This window comes from Bombina bombina, chromosome 5 (genome assembly GCF_027579735.1).
Source record: "Bombina bombina isolate aBomBom1 chromosome 5, aBomBom1.pri, whole genome shotgun sequence".
NCBI classification, from domain to species: Eukaryota; Metazoa; Chordata; class Amphibia; order Anura; family Bombinatoridae; genus Bombina; species Bombina bombina.
The window spans coordinates 766,897,051-766,924,087 of record NC_069503.1 but is presented as its reverse complement, the minus strand read 5'-3'; the positions used below and the strand labels follow the sequence as shown (position 1 = coordinate 766,924,087).

Here is a 27,037-nt window from a genome sequence, read left to right as displayed (position 1 = left end):
GATAATAAAAAATGTATCTATATTTCAGGATGAATAACCTTTGGATTATAATGTATCTTAAATATAAACTATCTTTAGATCGATGTTTAATCAAAAAGCATTTTATTTTAATAAATGCTAATTAGCATTTGCAGCAGTTTGGGCACTCTTCCAGTCATTACGTACTGTAGTTTATATACTGCAAAAGTTGTTTTATTTTCTTGGAGGTACCCATACTTTTGCATACAACAATATGATATTAATTTCTGCATAGAAAAAAAGGTAAAAGTAAAAGCTGATTAAATTATTATTATATGGAAGCTAACAGAAAATGCATATTTCTAATACCATTTTTACAGGATACAATTAGATGCAAGTAATAAAAAATAGCTTTAATGAAATTCATTTTAATTTTAAAAACTATTTGCTGCAGACTTGTAGGAAAATGCTAATATCATGTAAAGTAAGAACAGTTTATTTCTTCCAGCGTCAAACCTACATCTGAAGCAAGTGTTAATCAAATACATTTTCATTTTAGCACTGTATACATTGCTAATTTGCACGCATTCTTTTTTTTATCTTTTTCTTGCAAGCTTTAAAATGGCTGGGCATATCTGCGGGGTTAGCAGATGTGTATGGATTAGCAAACGTGGCACATGCTGTGAGGAAACTTAAAATCCACAAAGAAACAACATTTTTTAACCATATAGATGCTTTTCTTGTAAATTGAATATTTGTAATTTTCTTGTAATATGAATGTTACAGTGTTTGCATTTAACTAGTTATATTTATTTTTACACAAAGTACAAACTGTTATAAGAATACAATACAATAAACTGAGAATTGATTAAATTCTGCTGTGATGCAAAGTGCATTATTAGCAACAATGCCCTTGTGGTTCCATGAAGATTGTATGAACCTAGGCAGTTGAACCTAGACAGTTAAAAGACAGGAGAAACATGGGGGTTCGGCCTTACAGAGCTATACTTCCCATGACCCTCTAATTTTAGCTTGACACATGCAGTAAATAAGGCTTATAACATCCATGACAGCTTACAATTAATATGTCTTTAAAATGTGGTCCCAGTAACCTCCTGTCACAGCAGAATATGAGCATTAAAAATTAGTCACAAGAATTAAGCCGTTCTGTAAGATAATATATTTTCTGTCTTATGGTGTGAGCTATTTTAACCACAACAAGCGTTAGTTACCTCTCTGTGAATTTAACCTAAATCACCTGCTCAGATAATTTCTCTTTAAACATCTTTGACTCATTGGTAGTTCAGTGCCAGTCACATTATTAAACACTGTTGAGAGCCTGTATTCTGAATAGCAATTGAATAGACTCAGTGTGTTGAAGCACACTATTAAATCTGATGACTGATGCTTGGAACTAAGATTATTTATCACAAAAAGAAAATAGAGGAAGTTGTATTATAACCTGTGAAAAATGTAGTGATTAGTTTAAGGTAACAATACAATATTAGTAAAGACCTTTTATAACAATGTATACAAACAATGTGCTTAAACTATTAAATTGTAAACTTTATTGTGTTCTGTGTACATAGAATATTTTTATATGAAATATATATTTATTTGTAAGCCAATACAGATTTTTATGTACAATAATTTTATGCATCTATCCCACAGTAAAGCTTAGATTGGCATAGACTTATTTATCATAATTACAAAACTCAATGTTTTCTTTGTTGGATCTAAAAGAGAGCGTTTTAGATACCTGGCATATAGGAGCCACAAGCCCTGACAGAGATTGGCAAGTTTGTGCAACTGCCTCTGCTGATTATCTCACTGCTTGGCACCAGCAGTTCTCTGTGGCTCTCAAGCAGGATATTATCTGTGTTTTACCCCTTTCAGGGGTTAAACACATAGAGTTACACAGCTAGTTATTCATTGACATGATCTAACAAATAAAAGCATATATTTGTTCTACTACAATACCCCTTTGAACCTAATATTGCTGTTAAAGAAATATATACAGAACTATTATATGAACATTATTGTCCTAACTGATGAAAACCACATTCCTCAACCTTGTATAATTATTTTCTCTATTTGTAGGGCAGAAACTCTTTAGTTGTCATGTCTGTTCCAACTCTTTCTCAACAAAGGGAAGCCTAAAAGTGCACATGCGCCTACACACAGGAGCAAAACCATTCAAGTGCCCTCACTGTGATATGCGCTTCCGAACTTCTGGGCGAAGGAAGACTCACATACAGTGTCACTACAAAGGAGACTGCAAAAAGATAAGGAAGACTATGCTTCGTAGACATCTTCCACAAACAGGAGCTCAAATATCTAGTACTGCAACAACCACATCTGAATCACTACAGCCAATAAGCCTTCTTAACACTTCTGCAACAGATCCAAATGTCTATATCACAAACAGTTCTGTTCTTTCCAGCCAATTTGATCAAAATTTACTTCAGCAGGGTCTTGTTGGACAAGCTATTCTTCCAGCTTCTATGTCAGGTAAACATAGCATTTTCTAAATATTACCCTGTGGAAATATATTTAGTTCCATTCATTTGTGCGTCCACTTTAATTTGCAATATGCTGAGAATTATTTTTTTAGTTGTCTGATGAAGTTAGAGGTTTTAATTACAAGAAGCTTAAAGGGACACTAAACCCATTTTTTTTCTCTCATGATTCATATAGAGCAGCAATTTTAAGCAACTTTCTAATTTATTCCTATTATCAATTTTTCTTCGTTCTCTAGTTATCTTTATTTAAAAAGCAGGAATGTGATGCATAGGATCTGGCCAATTTTTGGTTGAGAACCTGGGTTATGCTTGCTTATTGGTGGGTAAATGTCAACCTCCAATAAGGAAGCACTATTCATGGTGCTGAACCTAAAATGGGCTGGCTGCTAAGATTTACATTCCTGCTTTTAAAATAAAGATAGCAAGAGAATGAAGAAAAATTTATAATAGCAATAAATTAGAAAGTTGCTTAAAATTGCTACTCTATCTGAATCATGAAAGAAAAAAAAATGGGTTCAGTGTCCCTTTAACTACTAAATGAGAGTTGGTCCACCTATTATATTTAGCTGATATAGAGAAATATACTGGTAGCATTATCTTTTTAAGGTAAAAAAAAAAAATATAGAACTTACCGTTCTCTTATTGGAGTACTGATTTTGAGCCCTGTGGATTTATAGAGCTCATAATAATGATTTCTCCACACAGGTTTAGTGTAAAAAAATGCATTGTTTTCACATGTCCAAAAAAGCCCAATATTTCTAGATGTTTAGTTATTTATTTAGTCTAAAACTAGTCATATTTGATACATAGAGTCTCAATAATTTTCTTTGATGTGGATAATCTATTTTCCTATATTTTCTACCTCTGCAGCTGGTGGTGACTTAACAGTGTCATTGTCAGATGGTAGCCTAGCTACTCTTGAAGGAATTCAGTTGCAACTTGCTGCAAATCTGGTTGGTCAGAACGTACAAATTTCTGGACTAGATGCTACAGGCATAAACAACATTACGCTACAGGTAGATGTCTACTATATTTCCTAGAACAAATTAAAGAAAATTCCAATTATTTGGAACTAAATTTTGAAAAACATGTACCTTTTTTTCTCATTCCTATTCTGGACTAAATAGATTGACCCCAGCATTTTACAGCAAACCCTGCAGCACAGCAGTATTATTCCTCAACAGCTTTCTGGAGATCCAGGCACAGCCCAGACACCCAACAGCCTACAGTCAAGCGAGAATGCTGTACCAGCGAATGTTGTTCTTCAGCCTATAACAAGCTTATCCCTTCAGTCTGCAACAACATCATCTTCAAATATGACTATAGGATCTATTCCTGAGCAAGAGTCTGTTCTGACCTCAAGCAGTGCATGTAAGTTCTCATTTTTAAAATAAATATTTATCCAAAAATGTATAATATTGCGGTAATTGTCAGTTATTGCTAGGGTTTCGTATTCAGAGGTGAGGATAACTCTGAGAATTAGGGTTCTGTAGCATAAGCTTACGTTTTTAAATGTTTTATAACCAAAAGGGATACAATTAGAACAATTTTCCATATGTACATTTCTTGAGTATTTTGGATATCCGGTATACTGTAATACCCAGCACTTAACATACACCCATTACCTGGGGTATAGTCTTTTTTTCTTGGAAACTTGTGGGCAAAATAGCCTCGCGAGGGCGCAAAATGCTGTTATTTATTGCATCATTCTTGACGCGAGAAATTTTTTGGACGCGAATGTGCGTGTATCATGACGCAAGTTCGTAATTTCCTGCGTCTTAGTTGACGCTAGGTTTTTTGGCGTGAAATTGTGTTTGTTATGACGCGAGTTGCTTCATTTCCGGATGTTTGTTGGAGCCAAAAAAATTCTCAACTTCCTTTTGCGTCATGCGTCATACTTGGCGCCAAAAAAATTTAGTTTTATTTTACCTCACTCTCTATATGCTCTTCTTTATGCTCAGAGGGCTATGCTATTTGCTTTTTTTGCCAATTTTAGCATTTGCATTTTTTCCCATTCCTGAAAATGCTATATGGGGAAATAAGATATTTCTGTTTAATGTTATTTTTTCTTTTTTACTTTTTACAAGATGTCTCAATCTGATGCTGTCTCAGAAGCTGCTGTAGGAACCATGCTACCTGAACACAGTTCTACCAAAGCTAAGTGTATCTGTTGTAAGCTAGTGGAGATTATATCTCCAGCTGTAGTATGTAACAGTTGTCATGATAAGCTTTTGCATGCAGAAAAGGTTTCTATTAGTGCTAGTACAGTATCTGTTGTTCCTTCAACATCTAAAGTACATGATATCCCTGTTGATATGAAAAATTATATTGCTGAAGCGATACAGAAGGCTATGGCTGCTATACAGCCTTCAAATAAACGTAAAAGGTCTTATAAAACTTCTCATAATACTGATGAAATTTGTAATGACCGGCAACATACTGATATATCCTCCTCTGATGAGGATCTCTCTGACTCAGAAGATCCTACTTCAGACATTGACACTGATAAATCATCTTATCTTTTTAAGATTGAGTATATTTGTTCTTTGTTAAAAGAAGTGTTAATAAATTTGTTTATTGCGGAGTCTGGTCCTCTTGATAATTAATCCAGTAAACGTTTACATTCTGTCTATAAACCTCCTGTGACTACTCCTGAGCTTTTTCCTGTTCCTGATGCTATTTCTGATGTGATTGCTAAAGAATGGTCTGAGCCAAGTTGTATCCTTTGCCAGTGGCTAAATTAGAGTTTTGGGGAAAAGTCCATAAGGTTGATGGGGCTATTTCTACTCTTGCAAACGTACTACTATTCCTATGGAAGATAGTACCTCTTTTAAGAATCCTTTATATAGGAAGATTGAATCTTATCTAAGGAAAGCTTATTTGCATTCTGGCTATATCCTCAGGCCTGCCATTTCTATGGCTGATGTTGCAGCTGAATCAACTTTTTGGTTGGATAGCTTAGTACAACGGTAAAAAGACTCTGATTTGCATAGCATTGTTCGTTTGCTTCAACATGCTAATCATTTTATCTGTGATGCTATTTTTGATATAATCAAGATTAATGTTAAATCTATGTCTTTGGCTATTTTAGCTACAAGAGCTTTATGGCTCAAATCACTGAATGCTGATATAGTATCTAAATCTAGGTTACTATCTCTATCATTCCAGGGTAATAATTTGTTTGGTTCCCAGTTGGATTCTATTATTTCCACTATTACTGAGGGGAAGGGAGTTTTTTTGCCTCAAGATAAAAAGTCTAAAGGCAAATCTAAAGCTTCAAATTGGTTTAGTTCCTTTCATCAGAATAGAGAACAGAAAACCACTCCTTCCCTTAAAGACTCTGGCTCCAATTGGAAGCCATCCTCGAGTTGGAATAAATCCAAGCCTTACAAGAAACTGAAGCCAACCCCCAAGACTGCATGATGGTGCGGCCCTTGATCCAGTTCTGTTGGTGGGGGGGCAGATTGAAATGATTTCAAGACGTTTGGGCAGGTTCCATTCAGAATCATTGGATTCAGAATATTGTCTCTCAGGGGTATCGAATAGGTTTCAGAATAAGACCTCCTGTGAGAAGATTTTTTCTTTCTCACGTTCCAACAAATCCTGTGAAAGCTCAGGCTTTTCTGAAGTGCGTTTCAGATCTGGAGCTTTCAGGAGTGATTGTACCAGTTCCAATTCTGGAACAGGGTCTGGGTTTTTATTCACATCTATTCATTGTCCTGAAGAAGGAAAATTCTTTCAGACCATTTCTGGATCTGAAGTTTTTGAATCATTTTGTAAGAGTCCCAACTTTCAAGATGGTGACTATAAGGACTATTCTGCCTTTTGTTCAGCAAGGTCATTACATGTCCTCAATAGACTTACAGGATGCGTATCTTTATATTCCGATTCATCCAGACCACTATCGGTTTCTGAGATTCTCTTTTCTAGACAAGCATTACCAGTTTGTTGCTCATCCATTTGGCCTAGCAACAGCTCCAAGAATCTTTTCAAAGGTTCTTGGTGCCCTTCACTCTGTAATCAGAGAGCAGGGTATTGTGGTGTTTCCTTATTTGGACGATATCTTGGTACTGGCTCAGTCTTTTCATTTAGCAGAATCTCACACAAATCAACTTGTGTTGTTTCTTCAAAGACATGGTTGGAGGATCAATTTACCAAAGAGTTCCTTGATTCCTCGGACAAGGGTCACCTTTTTAGGTTTCCAGATAGATTCAGTGTCCATGACTCTGTCTTTAACAGACAAGAGATAAATGAAATTGGTTTCTGCCTGTCGAAACCTTCAGTCTCGGTCATTCCTTTCAGTGGTTATGTGCATGGAAGTTTTAGGTCTTGTGACTGCAGCATCGGACGCGATCCCCTTTGCTCGTTGAATAAATGATCCCCTTTGCATGCTGAATAAATGATGCAGGGATTATACTCGGATATCACAGTTGATATACTTAAATCCTAACATTCAACTCTCGCTGTCCTGGTGGTTAGTCCATCATCAGATTATTCAAGGGGCCTATTTTGTTTGTCCTGCCTGGACTGTGATTTCAACAGATGCAAGTGTCACAGGTTGGGGAGCTGTCTGGGGTCTCTGACAGCACAAGGAGTTTGGTATCCTCAAGAGGCGAGGTTACCAATCAATATTTTAGAACTCTGTGCTATTTTTAGGGCTCTTCAGGCTTGGCCGCTATTAAAGAGAGAATTATTCATTTGTTTTTAGACAGACAATATCACAACTGTGGCATATGTCAATCATCAAGGGGGGGGGGACTCACAGTCCTTTAGCGATGAAAGAAGGATACTTTCTTGGGCGGAATTCAACTCCTGTCTATTTTCTGTGATACATATCCCAGGTGTAGACAATTGGGAAGCAGATTATCTCAGCCATCAATCTTTACATCCAGGGGAGTGGTCTCTCCATCCAGATGTATTTTGTCAGATTGTGCAGATGTTGGGTCTCCCCGAAATAGATCTGATGGCTTCCCATCTAAACAAGAAGCTTCCCAGGTACCTTTCCAAGTCCAGAGATCCTCAGGCGGAGATGGTGGATGCGTTAGCATTTCCTTGGTTTTACCAACCTGCCTCTAGTTCTTCTTCCAAGGGTGATCTCCAAGATCATATTGGAACAACTGCATGTGATTCTGATAGCACCAGGGTTTGGTATAATAATATAATTAAAATAAATAAAAATAATTAAAATAAATCTAAATAAAAATTACTATCATTAACTAAATAATTCCTATTTAAAATGAAATACTTACCTGTAAAATAAAACCTAAGCTTGCTACAATATAACTAATAGTTACATTGTAGCTAACTTAGGTTTTATTTTTATTTTACAGGTAAGTTTGTATTTATTTTAACTAGGTAGACTAGTTAGTAAATATTTATTAACTATTTACTAACTACCTAGTTAAAATAAATACAAATGTACCTGTAAAATAAAACCTAACCTGTGATACACTAACACCTAACCTTACACTACATTTAAATAAATTACATTAATTAAATACAATTAACTAAATTACAAAAAAAACTAAACACTAAATTACACAAAATAAAAAATAAATTATCAAATATTTAAACTAATTACACCTAATCTAATAGCCCTATCAAAATAAAAAAGCCCCCCCAAAATAAAAAAAACCCTAGCCTACAATAAGCTACCAATGGCCCTTAAAAGGGACTTTTTCGGGGGAATTGCCCCAAAGAAATAGGATCTTTTACCTGTAAAAAAATAATACAAACAAACCCTAACAGTATAACCCACCACCCACACAACCAAACCCCTCAAGTAAAATCCTATCTAAAAAAAACTAAGCTCCCCATTGCCCTGAAAAGGGCATTTGTATGGGCATTGCACTCTTTTTCTTCCCAAATCCTAAGCTAAAAATTAAACCCACCCAATAAACCCTTAAAAAAACCTAACACTAACCCCCGAAGATCCACTTACAGTTTTTGAAGAACGGACATCCATCCGCAACAAAGCCGGGAGAAGTCTTCATCCAAGTGGCAAGAAGTCCTCAACAAAGCCATTAGAAGTCTTCATCCAATCGGCAAGAAGTGGTCCTCCAGACGGGCAGAAGTCTTTATCCAGACGGCATCTTCTATCTTCATCCTTTTGACACGGAGCGGCTCCATCTTGTATTTAATTAATGTCATTTATTTAATTGTAGTGTAAGGTTAGGTGTTAGTGTAAGACAGGTTAGGTTTTATTTCACAGGTAAGTTTGTATTTATTTTAACTAGGTAGCTAGTAAATAGTTAATAACTATTTTCTAACTAGTCTACCTAGTTAAAATAAATACAAACTTACGTGTAAAATAAAAATAAAACCTAAGATTGCTACAATGTAACTATTAGTTTAATGTTAATTTTACAGGTAAGTATTTAGTTTTAAATAGGAATTATTTAGTTAATGATAGTAATTTTTATTTAGATTTATTTTAATTATAATAAAGTTAGTGGGGGTTAGGGTTAGACATAGGGTTAGGTTTAGAGGTTAATAACTTTAGTATAGTGGCGGCGACGTTGGGGGCGGCAGTTTAGGGGTTAATAAGTGTAATATAGGTGGCGGCGATGTTAGGGGCAGCAGATTAGGGGTTAATAAGTATAGGTAGGTGGTGGCGACATTGGGGGCGGCAGATTAGGGGTTAATAAGTGTAGGTAGGTGGCGGCGGTGTTGGGGCGGCAGATTAGGGGTTAATAAGTGTAGGTAGGTGGCGGTGATGTCAGGGGCGGCAAATTAGGGGTGTTTAGACTCGGGTTTATGTTAGGGTGTTAGGCTTTTTTTTAGCCGACTCTCCCCTTTGATGTCTCTGGGGAAATCGTGCACAAGCACGTAAAACCAGCTCGAAGCAGCGCTGGTATTTGAGTGCAGTATGGAGCTCAACGCTGCCATATTGCCTGCTAACGCCGGGTTTTTGTAAACCTGTAATAGCATCACTATAGGGAGGTGAGCGGTGGAAATAACTTGCAAGTTAGCACCGAGACGCTCTTACTCGTAATCTAGCCGTTAATTTGGTTTTGCAGGCTTTGCAGGCTCTTCCTTTTGAGCCTATGCATTGTTTGGATATTAAACTACTTTCTTGGAAAGTGTTGGTCCTTTTGGCTATCTCTTCAGCTAGACGAGTTTCTGAATTGTCTGCTCTCGCTTGTGAGCTCCTTTTCTGATTTTTCATCAAGATAAGGTTGTTTTGCGGACTTTGTTTAAATTTCTTCCTAATGTTGTGAATTCTAACAACATTAGTAGGGAAATTGTTGTTATTTCCTTGTGTCCTAATCCCAAGAATACTCTTGAAAGATCTTTGCAGTCTTTGGACGTTGTAAGAGTTTTGAAATATTATGTTGAAGCTACTAAAGGTTTCAGGAATACTTCTAGTCTATTTGTTGTTTTTTCTGGTCCTAGGAAAGGTCAGAAAGCCTCTGCCATTTCTTTGGCATCTTGGTTAAAGCTTTTGATTGACAAGGCTTATTTAGAGGCAGGACAGTCTCCACTTCAGAGAATTACAGCTCATTCTGCTAGGTCAGTCGCCACTTCTTGGGCTTTTAAGAATGAAGCTTCTGTTGATCAGATTTTCAAAGCAGCAACTTGGTCTTCTTTGCATATATTTACTAAATTTTACCATTTTGATGTATTTGCTTCTTCTGAAGCAGTCTTTTGTAGAAAAGTTCTTCAGGCAGCTGTCTCAGTTTGATTCTTCTGCTTATAATTTAAGTTTTTTCTTGAAATTTATGTGAAATTTATAAGAAAGACTTATTTTTTTGTGGATTTAATTTTTTCAGCGGAAATAACTGTTTTTATTTTATCCTTCCCTTTCTAGTGACTCTTCTGTGGGCTCCCACATCTTTGGTATTTCTATCCCATACGTCACTAGCTCATGGACTCTTGCCAATTACATGAAAGAAAACATAATTTATGTAAGAACTTACCTGATAAATGCATTTCTTTCATATTGGCAAGAGTCCATGAGGCCCACCCTTTTTATGGTGGTTATGATTTTTGTATAAAAAGCACATTTTTATTTCCAGTTCCTCTTTTTGTATGCTTTTTTACTCCTTATTTTATCACCCCACTACTTGGCTATTCGTTAAACTAAATTGTGGGTGTGGTGAGGGGTGTATTTATAGGCATTTTGAGGTTTGGGAAACTTTGCCCCTCCTGGTAGGATTGTATATCCCATACGTCACTAGCTCATGAACTCTTGAAATATGAAAGAAAAATGAATTTATCAGGTAAGTTCTTACATAAATTATGTTTTTTTTATTGGTTTTTTTAAATCATGGATATTGCATTAACTCTGAAATTCTAAAGTATACATTTGCATCAGTTTACTTTGTTTGGAATATATTTATACAGTTTAGATCAGAGTTATCCTCCCGGGGAGACACTAATTTCTGTATATATCTCTCAGTAGATCAACTGTATCAGTTTATGACTGGCTGAACCTATAATAAACAAGACTAATTTTGAAATTGACTACAATCCCCTCAATACCTTTAGCCAATACACAAATTGAAATCTATTGATATGATAGAACAGTGTATCTTTTTTCTGAGCATTGGGATTTTGCAGTGACAATGTCAGCAAATTCTCTTTACAACATAGCTGAGGAAATGTATTTCTTTCATGTAATTAGCAAGAGTCCATGAGCTAGTGACGTATGGGATATACATTCCTACCAGGAGGGGCAAAGTTTCCCAAACCTCAAAATGCCTATAAATACACCCCTCACCACACCCACAATTGAGTTTTACAAACTTTGCCTCCGATGGAGGTGGTGAAGTAAGTTTGTGCTAGATTCTACGTTGATATGCGCTCCGCAGCAAGTTGGAGCCCGGTTTTCCTCTCAGCGTGCAGTGAATGTCAGAGGGATGTGAGGAGAGTATTGCCTATTTGAATGCAATGATCTCCTTCTACGGGGTCTATTTCATAGGTTCTCTGTTATCGGTCGTAGAGATTCATCTCTTACCTCCCTTTTCAGATCGACGATATACTCTTATATATACCATTACCTCTGCTGATTCTCGTTTCAGTACTGGTTTGGCTTTCTACAAACATGTAGATGAGTGTCCTGGGGTAAGTAAATCTTATTTTCTGTGACACTCTAAGCTATGGTTGGGCACTTTGTTTATAAAGTTCTAAATATATGTATTCAAACATTTATTTGCCTTGACTCAGAATGTTCAACATTCCTTATTTTTCAGACAGTCAGTTTCATATTTGGGATAATGCATTTGAATTAATCATTTTTTCTTACCTTCAAAAATTTGACTCTTTTTCCCTGTGGGCTGTTAGGCTCGCGGGGGCTGAAAATGCTTCATTTTATTGCGTCATTCTTGGCGCAGACTTTTTTGGCGCAAAAAATCTTTTCCGTTTCCGGCGTCATACGTGTCGCCGGAAGTTGCGTCATTTTTTGACGTTATTTTGCGCCAAAAGTGTCGGCGTTCCGGATGTGGCGTCATTTTTGGCGCCAAAAGCATTTAGGCGCCAAATAATGTGGGCGTCTTATTTGGCGCTAAAAAATATGGGTGTCGCTTTTGTCTCCACATTATTTAAGTCTCATTTTTCATTGCTTCTGGTTGCTAGAAGCTTGTTCTTTGGCATTTTTTCCCATTCCTGAAACTGTCATTTAAGGAATTTGATCAATTTTGCTTTATATGTTGTTTTTTCTCTTACATATTGCAAGATGTCTCACGTTGCATCTGAGTCAGAAGATACTACAGGAAAATCGCTGTCTAGTGCTGGATCTACCAAAGCTAAGTGTATCTGCTGTAAACTTTTGGTAGCTATTCCTCCGGCTGTTGTTTGTATTAATTGTCATGACAAACTTGTTAATGCAGATAATATTTCCTTTAGTAAAGTACCATTGTCTGTTGCAGTTCCTTCAACATCTAAGGTGCAGAATGTTCCTGATAACATAAGAGATTTTGTTTCTGAATCCATAAAGAAGGCTATGTCTGTTATTTCTCCTTCTAGTAAACGTAAAAAATCTTTTAAAACTTCTCTCCCTACAGATGAATTTTTAAATGAACATCATCATTCTGATTCTGATGACTCTTCTGGTTCAGAGGATTCTGTCTCAGAGATTGATGCTGATAAATCTTCATATTTATTTAAAATGGAATTTATTCGTTCTTTACTTAAAGAAGTACTAATTGCTTTAGAAATAGAGGATTCTGGTCCTCTTGATACTAATTCTAAACGTTTGGATAAGGTATTTAAATCTCCTGTGGTTATTCCAGAAGTTTTTTCTGTTCCTAATGCTATTTCTGCAGTAATTTCCAAAGAATGGGATAAATTGGGTAATTCATTTACTCCTTCTAAACGTTTTAAGCAATTATATCCTGTGCCGTCTGACAGATTAGAATTTTGGGACAAAATCCCTAAAGTTGATGGGGCTATTTCTACCCTTGCTAAACATACTACTATTCCTACGTCAGATGGTACTTCATTTAAGGATCCTTTAGATAGGAAAATTGAATCCTTTCTAAGAAAAGCTTATCTGTGTTCAGGTAATCTTCTTAGACCTGCTATATCTTTGGCTGATGTTGCTGCAGCTTCAACTTTTTGGTTGGAAACTTTAGCGCAACAAGTAACACATCATGATTCTCATGATATTATTATTCTTCTTCAGCATGCTAATAATTTTATCTGTGATGCTATTTTTGATATTATCAGAGTTGATGTCAGGTTTATGTCTCTAGCTATTTTAGCTAGAAGAGCTTTATGGCTTAAGACTTGGAATGCTGATATGGCTTCTAAATCAACTCTACTTTCCATTTCTTTCCAGGGTAACAAATTATTTGGTTCTCAGTTGGATTCTATTATCTCAACTGTTACTGGTGGGAAAGGAACTTTTTTACCTCAGGATAAAAAATCTAAAGGTAAAAACAGGGCTAATAATCGTTTTCGTTCCTTTCGTTTCAACAAAGAACAAAAGCCTAATCCTTCATCCTCAGGAGCAGTTTCAGTTTGGAAACCATCTCCAGTCTGGAATAAATCCAAGCCTGCTAGAAAGGCAAAGCCTGCTTCTAAGTCCTCATGAAGGTGCGGCCCTCATTCCAGCTCAGCTGGTAGGGGGCAGGTTACGTTTTTTCAAAGAAATTTGGATCAATTCTGTTCACAATCTTTGGATTCAGAACATTGTTTCAGAAGGGTACAGAATTGGTTTCAAGATGAGACCTCCTGCAAAGAGATTTTTTCTTTCCCGTGTCCCAGTAAATCCAGTGAAAGCTCAAGCATTTCTGAATTGTGTTTCATATCTAGAGTTGGCTGGAGTAATTATGCCAGTTCCAGTTCCGGAACAGGGGATGGGGTTTTATTCAAATCTCTTCATTGTACCAAAGAAGGAGAATTCCTTCAGACCAGTTCTGGATCTAAAAATATTGAATCGTTATGTAAGGATACCAACGTTCAAGATGGTAACTGTAAGGACTATCTTGCCTTTTGTTCAGCAAGGGCATTATATGTCCACAATAGATTTACAGGATGCATATCTGCATATTCCGATTCATCCAGATCATTATCAGTTCCTGAGATTCTCTTTTCTGGACAAGCATTACCAGTTTGTGGCTCTGCCGTTTGGCCTAGCTACAGCTCCAAGAATTTTTACAAAGGTTCTCGGTGCCCTTCTGTCTGTAATCAGAGAACAGGGTATTGTGGTTTTTCCTTATTTGGACGATATCTTGGTACTTGCTCAGTCTTTACATTTAGCAGAATCTCATACGAATCGTCTTGTGTTGTTTCTTCAAGATCATGGTTGGAGGATCAATTTACCAAAAAGTTCATTGATTCCTCAGACAAGGGTAACCTTTCTCGGTTTCCAGATTGATTCAGTGTCCATGACTCTGTCTTTAACAGACAAGAGACGTCTAAAATTGATTTCAGCTTGTCGAAACCTTCAGTCACAATCATTCCCTTCGGTAGCCTTATGCATGGAAATTCTAGGTCTTATGACTGCTGCATCGGACGCGATCCCCTTTGCTCGTTTTCACATGCGACCTCTTCAGCTCTGTATGCTGAATCAATGGTGCAAGGATTACACAAAGATATCTCAATTAATATCTTTAAAACCGATTGTTCGACACTCTCTAACGTGGTGGACAGATCACCATCGTTTAATTCAGGGGGCTTCTTTTGTGCTTCCGACCTGGACTGTAAATTCAACAGATGCAAGTCTCACAGGTTGGGGAGCTGTGTGGGGATCTCTGACGGCACAAGGAGTTTGGGAATCTCAGGAGGTGAGATTACCGATCAATATTTTGGAACTCCGTGCAATTTTCAGAGCTCTTCAGTTTTGGCCTCTTCTGAAGAGAGAATCGTTCATTTGTTTTCAGACAGACAATGTCACAACTGTGGCATATATCAATCATCAAGGAGGGACTCACAGTCCTCTGGCTATGAAAGAAGTATCTCGAATTTTGGTTTGGGCGGAATCCAGCTCCTGTCTAATCTCTGCGGTTCATATCCCAGGTGTAGACAATTGGGAAGCGGATTATCTCAGTCGCCAAACGTTGCATCCGGGCGAATGGTCTGATGGCGTCTCATCGAAACAAGAAACTTCCCAGATATCTGTCCAGATCCCGGGATCCTCAGGCGGAGGCAGTGGATGCATTATCACTTCCTTGGAAGTATCATCCTGCCTATATCTTTCCGCCTCTAGTTCTTCTTCCAAGAGTAATCTCCAAGATTCTGAAGGAATGCTCTTTGTTCTGCTGGTAGCTCCGGCATGGCCTCACAGGTTTTGGTATGCGGATCTTGTCCTGGTGGCCTCTTGCCAACCGTGGACTCTTCCGTTAAGACCAGACCTTCTGTCACAAGGTCCTTTTTTCCATCAGGATCTGAAATCCTTAAATTTAAAGGTATGGAGATTGAACGCTTGATTCTTGGTCAAAGAGGTTTCTCTGACTCTGTGATTAATACTATGTTACAGGCTCGTAATCTGTATCTAGAGAGATATATTATAGAGTCTGGAAGACTTATATTTCTTGGTGTCTTTCTCATCATTTTTCTTGGCATTCTTTTAGAATACCGAGAATTTTACAGTTTCTTCAGGATGGTTTAGATAAGGGTTTGTCTGCAAGTTCCTTGAAAGGACAAATCTCTGCTCTTTCTGTTCTTTTTCACAGAAAGATTGCTATTCTTCCTGATATTCATTGTTTTGTACAAGCTTTGGTTCGTATAAAACCTGTCATTAAGTCAATTTCTCCTCCTTGGAGTTTGAATTTGGTTCGGGGAGCTCTTCAAGCTCCTCCCTTTGAACCTATGCATTCATTGGACATTAAATTACTTTCTTGGAAAGTTTTGTTCCTTTTGGCCATCTCTTCTGCCAGAAGAGTTTCTGAATTATCTGCTCTTTCTTGTGAGTCTCCTTTTCTGATTTTTCATCAGGATAAGGCGGTGTTGCGAACTTCTTTTGAATTTTTACCTAAAGTTGTGAATTCCAACAACATTAGTAGAGAAATTGTGGTTCCTTCATTATGTCCTAATCCTAAGAATTCTAAGGAGAAATCATTGCATTCTTTGGATGTTGTTAGAGCTTTGAAATATTATGTTGAAGCTACTAAGTCTTTCCGAAAGACTTCTAGTCTATTTGTTATCTTTTCCGGTTCTAGAAAAGGCCAGAAAGCTTCTGCCATTTCTTTGGCATCTTGGTTGATCAGATTTGCAAAGCAGCAACTTGGTCCTCTTTGCATACTTTTACTAAATTCTACCATTTTGATGTATTTTCTTCTTCTGAAGCAGTTTTTGGTAGAAAAGTACTTCAGGCAGCGGTTTCAGTCTGAATCTTCTGCTTATGTTTTTCATTAAACTTTATTTTGGGTGTAAATTATTTTCAGCAGGAATTGGCTGTCTTTATTTTATCCCTCCCTCTCTAGTGACTCTTGTGTGGAAAGATCCACATCTTGGGTAATCATTATCCCATACGTCACTAGCTCATGGACTCTTGCTAATTACATGAAAGAAAACATAATTTATGTAAGAACTTACCTGATAAATTCATTTCTTTCATATTAGCAAGAGTCCATGAGGCCCGCCCTTTTTTTGTGGTGGTTATGATTTTTGTATAAAGCACAATTATTCCAATTCCTTATTTTATATGCTTTCGCACTTTTTTATCACCCCACTTCTTGGCTATTCGTTAAACTGAATTGTGGGTGTGGTGAGGGGTGTATTTATAGGCATTTTGAGGTTTGGGAAACTTTGCCCCTCCTGGTAGGAATGTATATCCCATACGTCACTAGCTCATGGACTCTTGCTAATATGAAAGAAATGAATTTATCAGGTAAGTTCTTACATAAATTATGTTTTTTGATGTAATTGAACACTCATCTTATATTGAAACTTTTTATCTTTGTGAGTTAGTAACAGATATCTAAAATCCTCCACTGCCAATAAAACTAAAAATTGCCCCTCCCCTACTAATACCCCTATCACAACTCTACAATTACTACTTTCTCTATTACCTATCTCCCTTTTTACTGCAGCACTCATCATCCAGGGCTTGATTTCTAGGCGTTTTCTGACACTCTAAAAAAAGAAATCAACTTCTGAATTTTGTATGACCCTGTAAAAAGCATAGATACTAGGGAAGAAAGTATAATTCTGCCACTGTATAAATCACTGGTAAGACCTCACCTTGAGTATGGAGTACAGTTCTGGAGACCAATTTTAAAATGGGACATTGCATAATTAGAAAAAAATCAGAGAAGGGTCACAAAACTTATAAGGGGGATGGAGTATTTAATCTATGAAGAGAGGTCAGCCAAACTGGGTCTGTTTACTCTAGAAAAATGACACTTGAGAGGTGATATGATTATTTATATAAAAATATTCAAGGCCCATATACAGAGTTGGCGGAAGAGTTGTTTATTCCAAGGCAGTTGGTTGTAACGCAAGGTCACAATTTAAGGCTAGAGGAAAGGAGATTTAATCTCCAGCAATGTAAATGCTTTTTCACTATAAGAACAATCAGATTGGTTAAAGGGACATTAAAGGGACAGTCTAGGCCAAATTAAACTTACATGATTCAGATAGAGCATGTAATTTTAAACAATATTCCAATTTACTTTTATCACCAATTTTGCTTTGTTCTCTTGGTATTCTTAGTTGAAAGCTTAACCTAGGAGGTTCATATGCTAATTTCTTAGACCTTGAAGCCCACCTCTTTCAGATTGCATTTTAATAGTTTTTCACCACTAGAGGGTGTTAGTTCACGTATTTCATATAGATAACACTGTGCTCGTGCACGAGAAGCTATCTGGGAGCAGCCACTGATTGGCTAGACTGCAAGTCTGTCAAAAGAACTGAAAAAAGGGGCAGTTTGCAGAGGCTTAGATACAAGATAATCACAGAGGTTAAAAGTATATTATTATAACTGCGTTGGTTATGCAAAACTGGGAAATGGGTAATAAAGGGATTATCTATCTTTTAAAACAATAAAAATTCTGGTGTAGACTGTCCCTTTAAACTCCTGGGTAGAACTACAGTAGCAGGGATAGTACTCAACATGCTAGTGTTTTTCCTTATGTTCCTGCAGCTCTTTAAAAGCCTTATTATTTTTGTTTTAACCAATTACAGATGCCAGTTGGCAAAGCTCCTGAATCTTTATACTGGGCGCCACCATCTAGTAGCGCGCATATTGTTGCATTCTATGACAGAAGCAGTGAGCTTTCACAGATCTGTGTGTTACTGTTTTTATGACAGCGTCACTGCTTCACCTTAAACTTTGGATTATCTCCCACAGTAGAAAGCAGAAGCTTTACACATTTCAGGTATTTTTTTCTTTACGCAGTTTAAAAGTTTCATAACAAACATAAAAGCCCTCAGGTGTAATATAGAGAATTGCAACCACTGCAAAAATCTACAGCTCCTGTTCTTTATTGTGCACTTTGAACTGAAGTTCACAGTAATGCTTGTCAAGGAGACAACAATATCAAAAATCTGTGAATGTGTACTGCTTCTGTTACAATATGCATGAATACTTAAACTCCAAGATGGCGGCACCCAGTGTGAAAATGCAGTTTCACTAACCAGCACTTGTAAAGGGTTAAAACAAGGGAATAGCTTTGAAAAAAGATGCAGGTTTAAGAAGAAAAACAATAGCATGATGAGTAGTAACCAAAGTAAAGTAGTTGTGCCCAGAAATTTAATGTCCCTTTTACATTATGCCTAAGGAGGTAGTGACTGCCAATAAATTAAAATAATGGCTTATATATATTTCTGGCTAAAAACAGAATTCAGGTACACGCTTGCTTGTATTAATGGGTCAACTTTCTATTTGTTTAATGTAAGTTCAATTGTCAGCTTATTGTGTATAAATCAGGTAATCTATGTTTATAATGGCACCTGTTTCTTTCATGTAATTGGCAAGAGTTCATGAGCTAGTAACGTATGGGATATACAATCCTACCAGGAGGGGCAAAGTTTCCCAAACCTCAAAATGCCTATAAATACACCCCTCACCACACCCACAATTCAGTTTTTACAAACTCTGCCTCCTATGGAGGTGGTAAAGTAAGTTTGTGCTAAGATTTCTACGTTGACATGCACTTCTCAGCATTTTGAAGCCTGATTCCTCTCAGAGTACAGTGAATGTCAGAGGGATGTGAAGGGAGTATCACCTATTGAATACAATGGTCATCCTAACGGGGATCTATTTCATAGGTTCTCTGTTATCGGTCGTAGAGATTCATCTCCTACCTCCCTTTTCAGATCAACGATATACTCTTATATACCATTACCTCTACTGATTCTCGTTTCAGTACTGGTTTGGCTATCTGCTATATGTGGATTAGTGTCTTTCGGTAAGTATGTTTTGGCACTTTGTATATAAAGTTCTAAATATATGTTTATACTTATATTTGCCATGATTCAGCTTTAACAGTATATTTCCTTTTTTGCAGACTGTCAGTTTCATATTTGGGAAATGCATTTAAAAAAAAAAATTTTAGATGAGGTTTTCAAACTGATTCTTTTTTCTAAATTGCGGGCTGTATTAGGCTCGCGTGAGTGCAAAATGCTATAATTTATTGCGTCATTCTTGGCGCGAGAATTACGTTTGTTTACGCAAATTCGTCATTTCCGGCGTCTTAGTTGACGCTGAGTCTTTTTACGAGGTGACGCTAATATTTGTTGCGGACGTTTTTGGCTCCAAAAAAAAATATTTTCAGTTGTGGGCGTCATACTTGGCACCAAACTGTTTGTCATTATTTAAGACTTCATTTCCTTTTGCCTCTGGTCCTTTTTTTCTTTGTCAGAGACCTATTCTGTTTGTATTTTTTCGCATTCCTGAAACTGTCATATAAGGAAATAGATAATTTTGTTGTTTTTTTCTCTTACATATTGCAAGATGTCTCAATCTGATTCTGTTTCAGAATCTACTACTGGAATCCTGCTGCCTGATATCGGTTCTACCAAAGCTAAGTGCATTTGTTGTAAACTTGTAGTAACTGTTCCTCCGGCTGTAGTTTGTAATAGTTGTCATGATAAACTTTTACATGCAGAGAATATTTCCATCAGTAGTGTTGCATTACCTGTTGCTGGTCCATCAACATCTAATGTTCAGGATATTCCTGTCAATTTGAGAGAATTTATTTCTGATTCCATTCAGAAGGCTTTGTCTGCCATTCCGCCTTCTAATAAACGTAAAAGGTCTTTTAAAACTACTCATACAGTTGATGAATTTTCAGTGGACCGACAACATACTGATTTGTCTATCTCTGATGAGTATCTGTCTGAATCAGAGGATCCTGCCTCAGATATTGACACTGACAAATCTTCATATTTATTTAAAATGGAGTATATTAGTTCTTTATTGAAGGAAGTGTTGATTGCATTAGATATAGAGGAGTCTAGTCCTCTTGATACTAAAACTAGTAAACGTTTAAATTCGGTTTATAAACCTCATGTTGCTTTTCCAGAGGTTTTTCCAGTTCCTGATGCTATTTCAGATATGGTTTCAAAGGAATGGAATAGACTGGGTATTTCTTTTACTCCTTCATCAAGGTTTAAAAAAATGTATCCTTTGCCTACTGATAGATTGGAGTTTTGGGAAAAGATCCCCAAAGTTGATGGGGCCATCTCTACTCTTGCTAAGCGTACTACTATTCTTATGGAAGACAGTACTTCTTTTAAAGATCCTTTAGATAGGAAACTTGAATCCTATCTAAGGAAGGCTTATTTATGTTCAGGTCATCTTCTTAGGCCTGCTATTTCTTTAGCTGATGTTGCAGCTGCTTCAACTTTTTGTTTGGAGGCTTTAGCGCAACAAGTATCAGACCATAATATGTATAGCATTGTTAAGTTAATTCAGCATGCTAATAATTTTGTTTGTGATGCCATTTTTGATATCATCAGAATTGATGTTAGATATATGTCTTTAGCTATTTTAGCTAGAAGAGCTTTATGGCTTAAACCTTGGAATGCTGATATGACTTCTAAATCGACGTTGCTATCTCTTTCTTTCCAAGGTAATAAATTATTTGGTTCTCAGTTGGATTCTATAAGTTCAACTGTTACTGGGGGGAAGGGGGCTTTTTTACCTCAGGATAAAAAATCTAAGGGTAAATTTAAAGCTTCTAACCGTTTTCATTCTTTTCGACAGAATAAGGAACAGAAACCTAATCCTTCCCCTAAGGAATCTGTTTCCAATTGGAAGCCTTCCTCAGTCTAGAATAAATCCAAGCCATTTAAGAAATCTAAACCAGCCCCCAAGTCTGCATGAAGGTGCGGCCCTCATTCCAGCTCAGCTGGTAGGGGGCAGACTAAAATTTTTCAAGGATGTTTGGATAAATACAGTCCAAAATCATTGGATTCGGAACATTGTCTCTCAGGGGTACAGAATAGGTTTCAGAGTAAGACCGCCCGTGAGAAGTTTCTTCTCTCATGCATTCCAGTGAACCCTGAGAAAGCACAGGCTTTCTGAAGTGTGTTTCAGACCTGGAGTCTTCTGGGGTAATCGTGCCGGTTCCTTTTCAGGAACAGGGTCTGGGGTTTTATTCAAATCTGTTCATTGTCCCAAAGAAAGAAAATTCATTCAGACCAGTTCTGGATCTAAAAATCTTGAATCTTTATGTTAGAATACCAACATTCAAAATGGTGACTATAGGGACTATTCTGTCTTTTGTTCAGCAAGGGCATTATATGTCCACAATAGACTTACAGGATGCATATCTTCATATTCCGATTCATCCAGATCACTATCAGTTCCTGAGATTCTCTTTTCTAGACAAGCATTACCAATTTGTTGCTCTTCCTTTTGGCCTAGCAAAAGCTCCAAGGATCTTTTCAAAGGTTCTCGGTGCCCTACTCTCTGTAATCAGAGAGCGGGGTATTGCCGTGTTTCCTTATTTGGACGATATCTTGGTACTTGCTCAGTCTTTACATTCTGCAGAATCTCACACAAATCAACTAGTGTTGTTTCTTCAAAGACATGGTTGGAGGATCAATTTACCAAAAAGTTCTTTGATTCCTCAGACAAGGGTAACCTTTTTAGGTTTCCAGATAGATTCAGTATCCATGACGTTGTCTCTAACAGACAAGAGACGTTTGAAGTTGGTTGCAGCCTGTCGGAACCTTCGGTCTCAGTCATTCCCTTCAGTGGCTATGTGCATGGAGATTTTAGGTCTCATGACTGCAGCATCGGACGCGATCCCCTTTGCTCATTTTCACATGAGACCTCTTCAGTTTTGTATACTGAACCAATGGTGCAGGGATTATACAAGGATATCACAATTAATATCCTTAAATCCCAATGTTCGACTATCTCTGACTTGGTGGTTAGATCACCATCGTATAGTTCAAGGGGCCTCTTTTGTTCGTCCAACCTGGACCGTGATCACAACAGATGCAAGTCTTTCGGGGGGAGCTGTCTGGGGATCTCTGACAGCACAAGGGGTTTGGAAATCTCAAGAGGCGAGATTACCAATCAATATTTTGGAACTCTGTGTGATTTTCAGGGCTCTTCAGATTTGGCTTCTCTTGAAGAGAGAACCATTCATTTGTTTTCAGAAAGACAATATCACAACTGTGGCATATGTCAATCATCAAGGTGGGACTCACAGTTCCCAAGCTATGAAAGAAGTATCTCGGATACTTGCCTGGGCGGAATACAGCTCCTGTCTAATTTCTGCGGTCCATATCCCAGGTATAGACAATTGGGAAGCGGATTATCTCAATCGTCAGACTTTACATCCGGGAGAGTGGTCTCTTCACCCAGATGTGTTTTTTCAAATTGTTTAGATGTGGGAGCTTCCAGAAATAGATCTGATGGCATCTCATCTAAACAAGAAACTTCCCAGGTACCTGTCCAGGTCCAGGGATCCTCAGGCGGAGGCAGTGGATGCATTGACACTTCTTTGGAGTTATCAACCTGCTTATATTTTTCTGCCTCTAGTTCTTCTCCCAAGAGTGATTTCCAAAATCATCATGGAGCAATCGTTTGTGCTGAGGTTTTGGTATGCGGATCTTGTTTGGATGTCCAGTTGCCAACCTTGGCAACTTCTGCTAAGACCAGACCTTCTATCTCAAGGTCCTTTTTTTCCATCAGGATCTCAAATCATTAAATTTGAAGGTATGGAAATTGAACGCTTAGTGCTTAGTCATAGAGGTTTCTCTGACTCTGTAATTAAAACTATGTTGCAGGCTCATAAATCTGATTCTAGAAAGATTTATTATAAAGTTTGGAAGACCTACATTTCATGGTGTTCTTCTCAATACTTTACTTGGCTTTCTTTTAGAATTCCTAGAATTTTACAGTTTCTTCGGGATGGTTTGGATAAGTGTTTGTCTGCAAGTTCTTTGAAAGAACAAATTTCTGCTCTTTCTGACTTATTCCACAGAAAAATTGCTAAACTTCCTGATATTCATTGTTTTGTACGTTGGTTCGTATCAAGCCTGTTATTAAATCAATCTCTCCACCCTGGAGTCTTAATTTGGTTTTAAAGGCTTTACAGGCTCCTCTGCTTGAGCCTATGCATTCTTTGAACATTAAAATGCTTTCTTGGAAAGTTTTGTTTCTTTTGGCCATCTCTTCTGCTAAAAGAGTTTCTGAATTATCTGCTCTTTCTTGTGAGTCTCCTTTTCTGATTTTTCATCAGGATAAGGCGGTTTTGCGGACTTCATTTAAATTCTTACCTAAAGTTGTGAATTCCAACAATATTAGTAGAGAAATTGTTGTCCCTTCCTTGTGTCCTAATCCTAAGAATTCTTTGGAAAGATCCTTACATTCTTTGGATGTGGTAAGAGCTTTGAAATATTATGTTGAAGCTACTAAAGATTTCAGGAAGACTCTATTTGTTATCTTTTCTGGTTCTCGGAAAGGTCAGAAGGCTTCTGCTGTTTCCTTGGCTTTGTGGTTAAAGCTTTTGATTCATTACGCTTATTTGGAGTCGCATAAATCGCCGCCTCAGAGGATTACGGCTCATTCTACTAGATCTGTTTCCATAGACTCTTGCCAATATGAAGGAAATTAATTTATCAGGTAAATTCTTACATAAATTATGTTTTAGTTTAAACTCCAGTAAACATAAGCTATGATAATATAGAAGTATTCTTTGCTAAATATTTGTAGGCTGTTGATAGTTAATGTACTTTGGGCTAGATTACAAGTGGATCGCAAAACATTTTGTGATAGTTTGCGCTTCTTTTACATTGCGCTCATATTACAAGTTTAGTGAAATCTCGATTGCGCTAGCACAATCACGATTTATGCTAGAATCCTTACTACGATCTCAGAGCTGTGGTTAACTGTTTTCCAAAAATAAGTGTCACAAAACACATAAAAAATACATTACAAAGTACACTTACACTTATAATAACAATGGCTAATAAAATTAATTAAAAATAATATTGCACACAAAAGTTAAAAGGGCTCAAAGATATGGGTTTAGAAAAAAAATTATATATGTATGTGTACAGATGTATTTATATGTGTATATATGTATTTACTGACATATTCTCTTATAAACACATAAATATATGTATATAAGTGCATTCGAACCTTTTGCCGTTAAGTAGATGAAAACATGATAAAGCATATTTATGCAATATTTATATTTAATAAAGTGTTTAACTATGTTTACTGTAATCATTTCACATTCCAATGTTCTGCACATAGCCAAATATATTTAAAGTATTTTTAAATAGATATTCCTATATATATCTGTATATATCTATAACTAATATAACTAATCTATAACTAAATATATATAGTTATAAATATATATTTGTTTAAAAAAACATCAGATATATGTAGAAAAGTTTATTTATGAATAAATAAATAGAACATATTACATTATGTAAAGAACATTGCAATATGAAATCTTCATATTTTCATGTCGGTTTAGCGCTATTGCGAATATGTTATGGTGTTTGCACGAGAGTGTGGGGTGTTAGTTTTTTTTTTCAACTTTTCTTCTCCATTAATTTCTATGGGGGTTACCGCAGGGGAAAAAATTGTATACTTTCATTTTGTAATACTAGTGCAACCCGACTAGTGCAAAAATAAAAATCGTAGCTGAGTTTTTGCCATAGTGGAAACACAAAAATACTGCTCCACTTGTAATCTAGCCCTTACTGTATAGTTTATTTAGTGCCAGTAACAATATAAATACTGTCTTCCCATTTAGCTGATCAAGACCTTTCTCAGGTGATGACTTCCCAAGGGTTGGTGTCTTCCTCCAATGGACAACATGAAATTACGCTGACTATTAATAATTCAAGTCTGAGCCATGTTTTGGCTCATGCTACTGGTACCACACCTACTACATCAACTGGATCACCACAGGAAATAACTCTTACCATATCTGGTTAGTGAAAGTCTTTTAAGAAATATGTTTTACTTTTTAGAACTTTTTTTACACCAAGTTTGGGTGTCTGTAGACTGTACTTTATTACAACATGTGCACTGTAATCTCTTCTGGTGAGATGTAAGTAATGAAATGCACATGTAACAATGATCAAAATTACTTACATTTAATCTGAATCAAATGTAATGCATTCTGATTGTGCATTACCCTACTTCCCACTATACTGATAATGGTTTGAATCCCAGGCTATAACAACTAAATAATATAATAAGACACTGAATATAACCTAGATAACATTGGTCATTAGCTTCACTGCTAACCTTGCAAAGCCTTGTCATTTATGTTTTTTTTGTGCTTTTCTGCCTAGCTAGGATAAAAGCAATTATTTTCTAGACTCCAAAGGGTTGTTTGTCTGTAATCTCCTGATGCATTCTATTTTTCAGCCTGATATTGTTTTTCCATAAGCTTTGATGATGTTCAATTTTGCTTAATTAGGTCAGGATATCATGCAACTTGGCTCTTCTGGAAGCAATGAACTGACTGGGAACTTGCGACTGAACACAGCTGCAATAACTAATCAGTCATCTGAAACCTCTTTATCATTAAGCAGTGATCATATTTTGTCACAGGCCACTACATTGACAACTACCTCAGGTAACGTAAAAAAAAGAAATAATAATTTTGAGATCTGAGTTTCTCTTAAAAAAATAAATAATAAACCTTCAAAATAAATTCAAGAGCAATATGCATGCATTTTTGTGTGTTGGAGTGTTAAAAGAAAACACTGTAAAATTAGCTATAAATCTGTAACCTGTAACAAATACATTAGATATAAACTTAAAATAAAACAAATATGTTTAATGCATTACATAGAATACTGCTTTCTTTATGTTTTATTTATAAGCAGTTGAGCATATTAAGCTCCCTTTTACTTGGAAATGTGTTTTATACTAGTAAATGTGCACTGTGGAATTAAGAGCTAACCTTTAACCCCTTAAGGACCACAGCACTTTTCCATTTTCTGTCCGTTTGGGACCAAGGCTATTTTTACATTTCTGCTGTGTTTGTGTTTAGCTGTAATTTTCCTCTTACTCATTTATTGTACCCACACATATTATATACCGTTTTTCTTGCCATTAAATGGACTTCCTAAAGATACCATTGTTTTCATCATCCTATACTATAAAAGGCCAAGTGTGTTTGTCCGAAGCTGTCATGCGCAGTATAGACAGCACGAGGACAAACACACCTGGCCTAAGTCCCTAACTGTTCTGCCGACTGCGCCGAGCAGAAGTGGGCGTGGCCGAGCGTGAAAGGGGCGGAGCCTAACGCGAAGGCCCGCGAAGGGGCGGGGCCTAGCTTGAAGGGCCGTGGAGAGAGCTCAAACAGCTCAAGAGAGGGTGGAGAGATGTGGGGAGAGGGGGGGAGATGTGGAGTGAGGGGGAAGATGTGGAGAGAAGGGAGAGATGTGCGGAGATGTGGAGAGATGTGGGGAGAGGGGGGAGATGTGGAGAGAGGGGGGAGGTGTGGAGAGAGGGGAGAGATGTGGAGAAAGGGGGGAGATGTGGAGAGAGGGGGAGAGATGTGGAGAGATGTGGGGAGATGTGGAGAGATGTGGGGAGAGGGGGGAGATGTGGAGTGAGGGGGGAGATGTGGAGTGAGGGGGGGAGATGTGGAGTGAGGGGGGAGATGTGGAGAGAGGGGAGAGATGTAGGGAGATGTGGAGAGAGGGGGGGAGATGTGGAGAGAGGGGGGAGA

General features: G+C 37.1%; 1 protein-coding gene across 2 annotated transcripts in view; it reads left to right on the top strand.

Moving 5' to 3' along the window:
• Positions 1-27,037, top strand: part of ZNF236 (zinc finger protein 236) — a 680,094-nt gene that overhangs the window by 490,026 nt on the left and 163,031 nt on the right. For both annotated transcript variants that reach the window (XM_053714849.1, XM_053714848.1), the window contains exons 23-27: positions 2,059-2,469; positions 3,351-3,496; positions 3,608-3,851; positions 25,100-25,279; positions 25,775-25,933. In XM_053714849.1, coding sequence (XP_053570824.1) covers positions 2,059-2,469; positions 3,351-3,496; positions 3,608-3,851; positions 25,100-25,279; positions 25,775-25,933 — 1,140 coding nt within the window. The remainder of the gene's footprint in view (positions 1-2,058; positions 2,470-3,350; positions 3,497-3,607; positions 3,852-25,099; positions 25,280-25,774; positions 25,934-27,037) is intronic.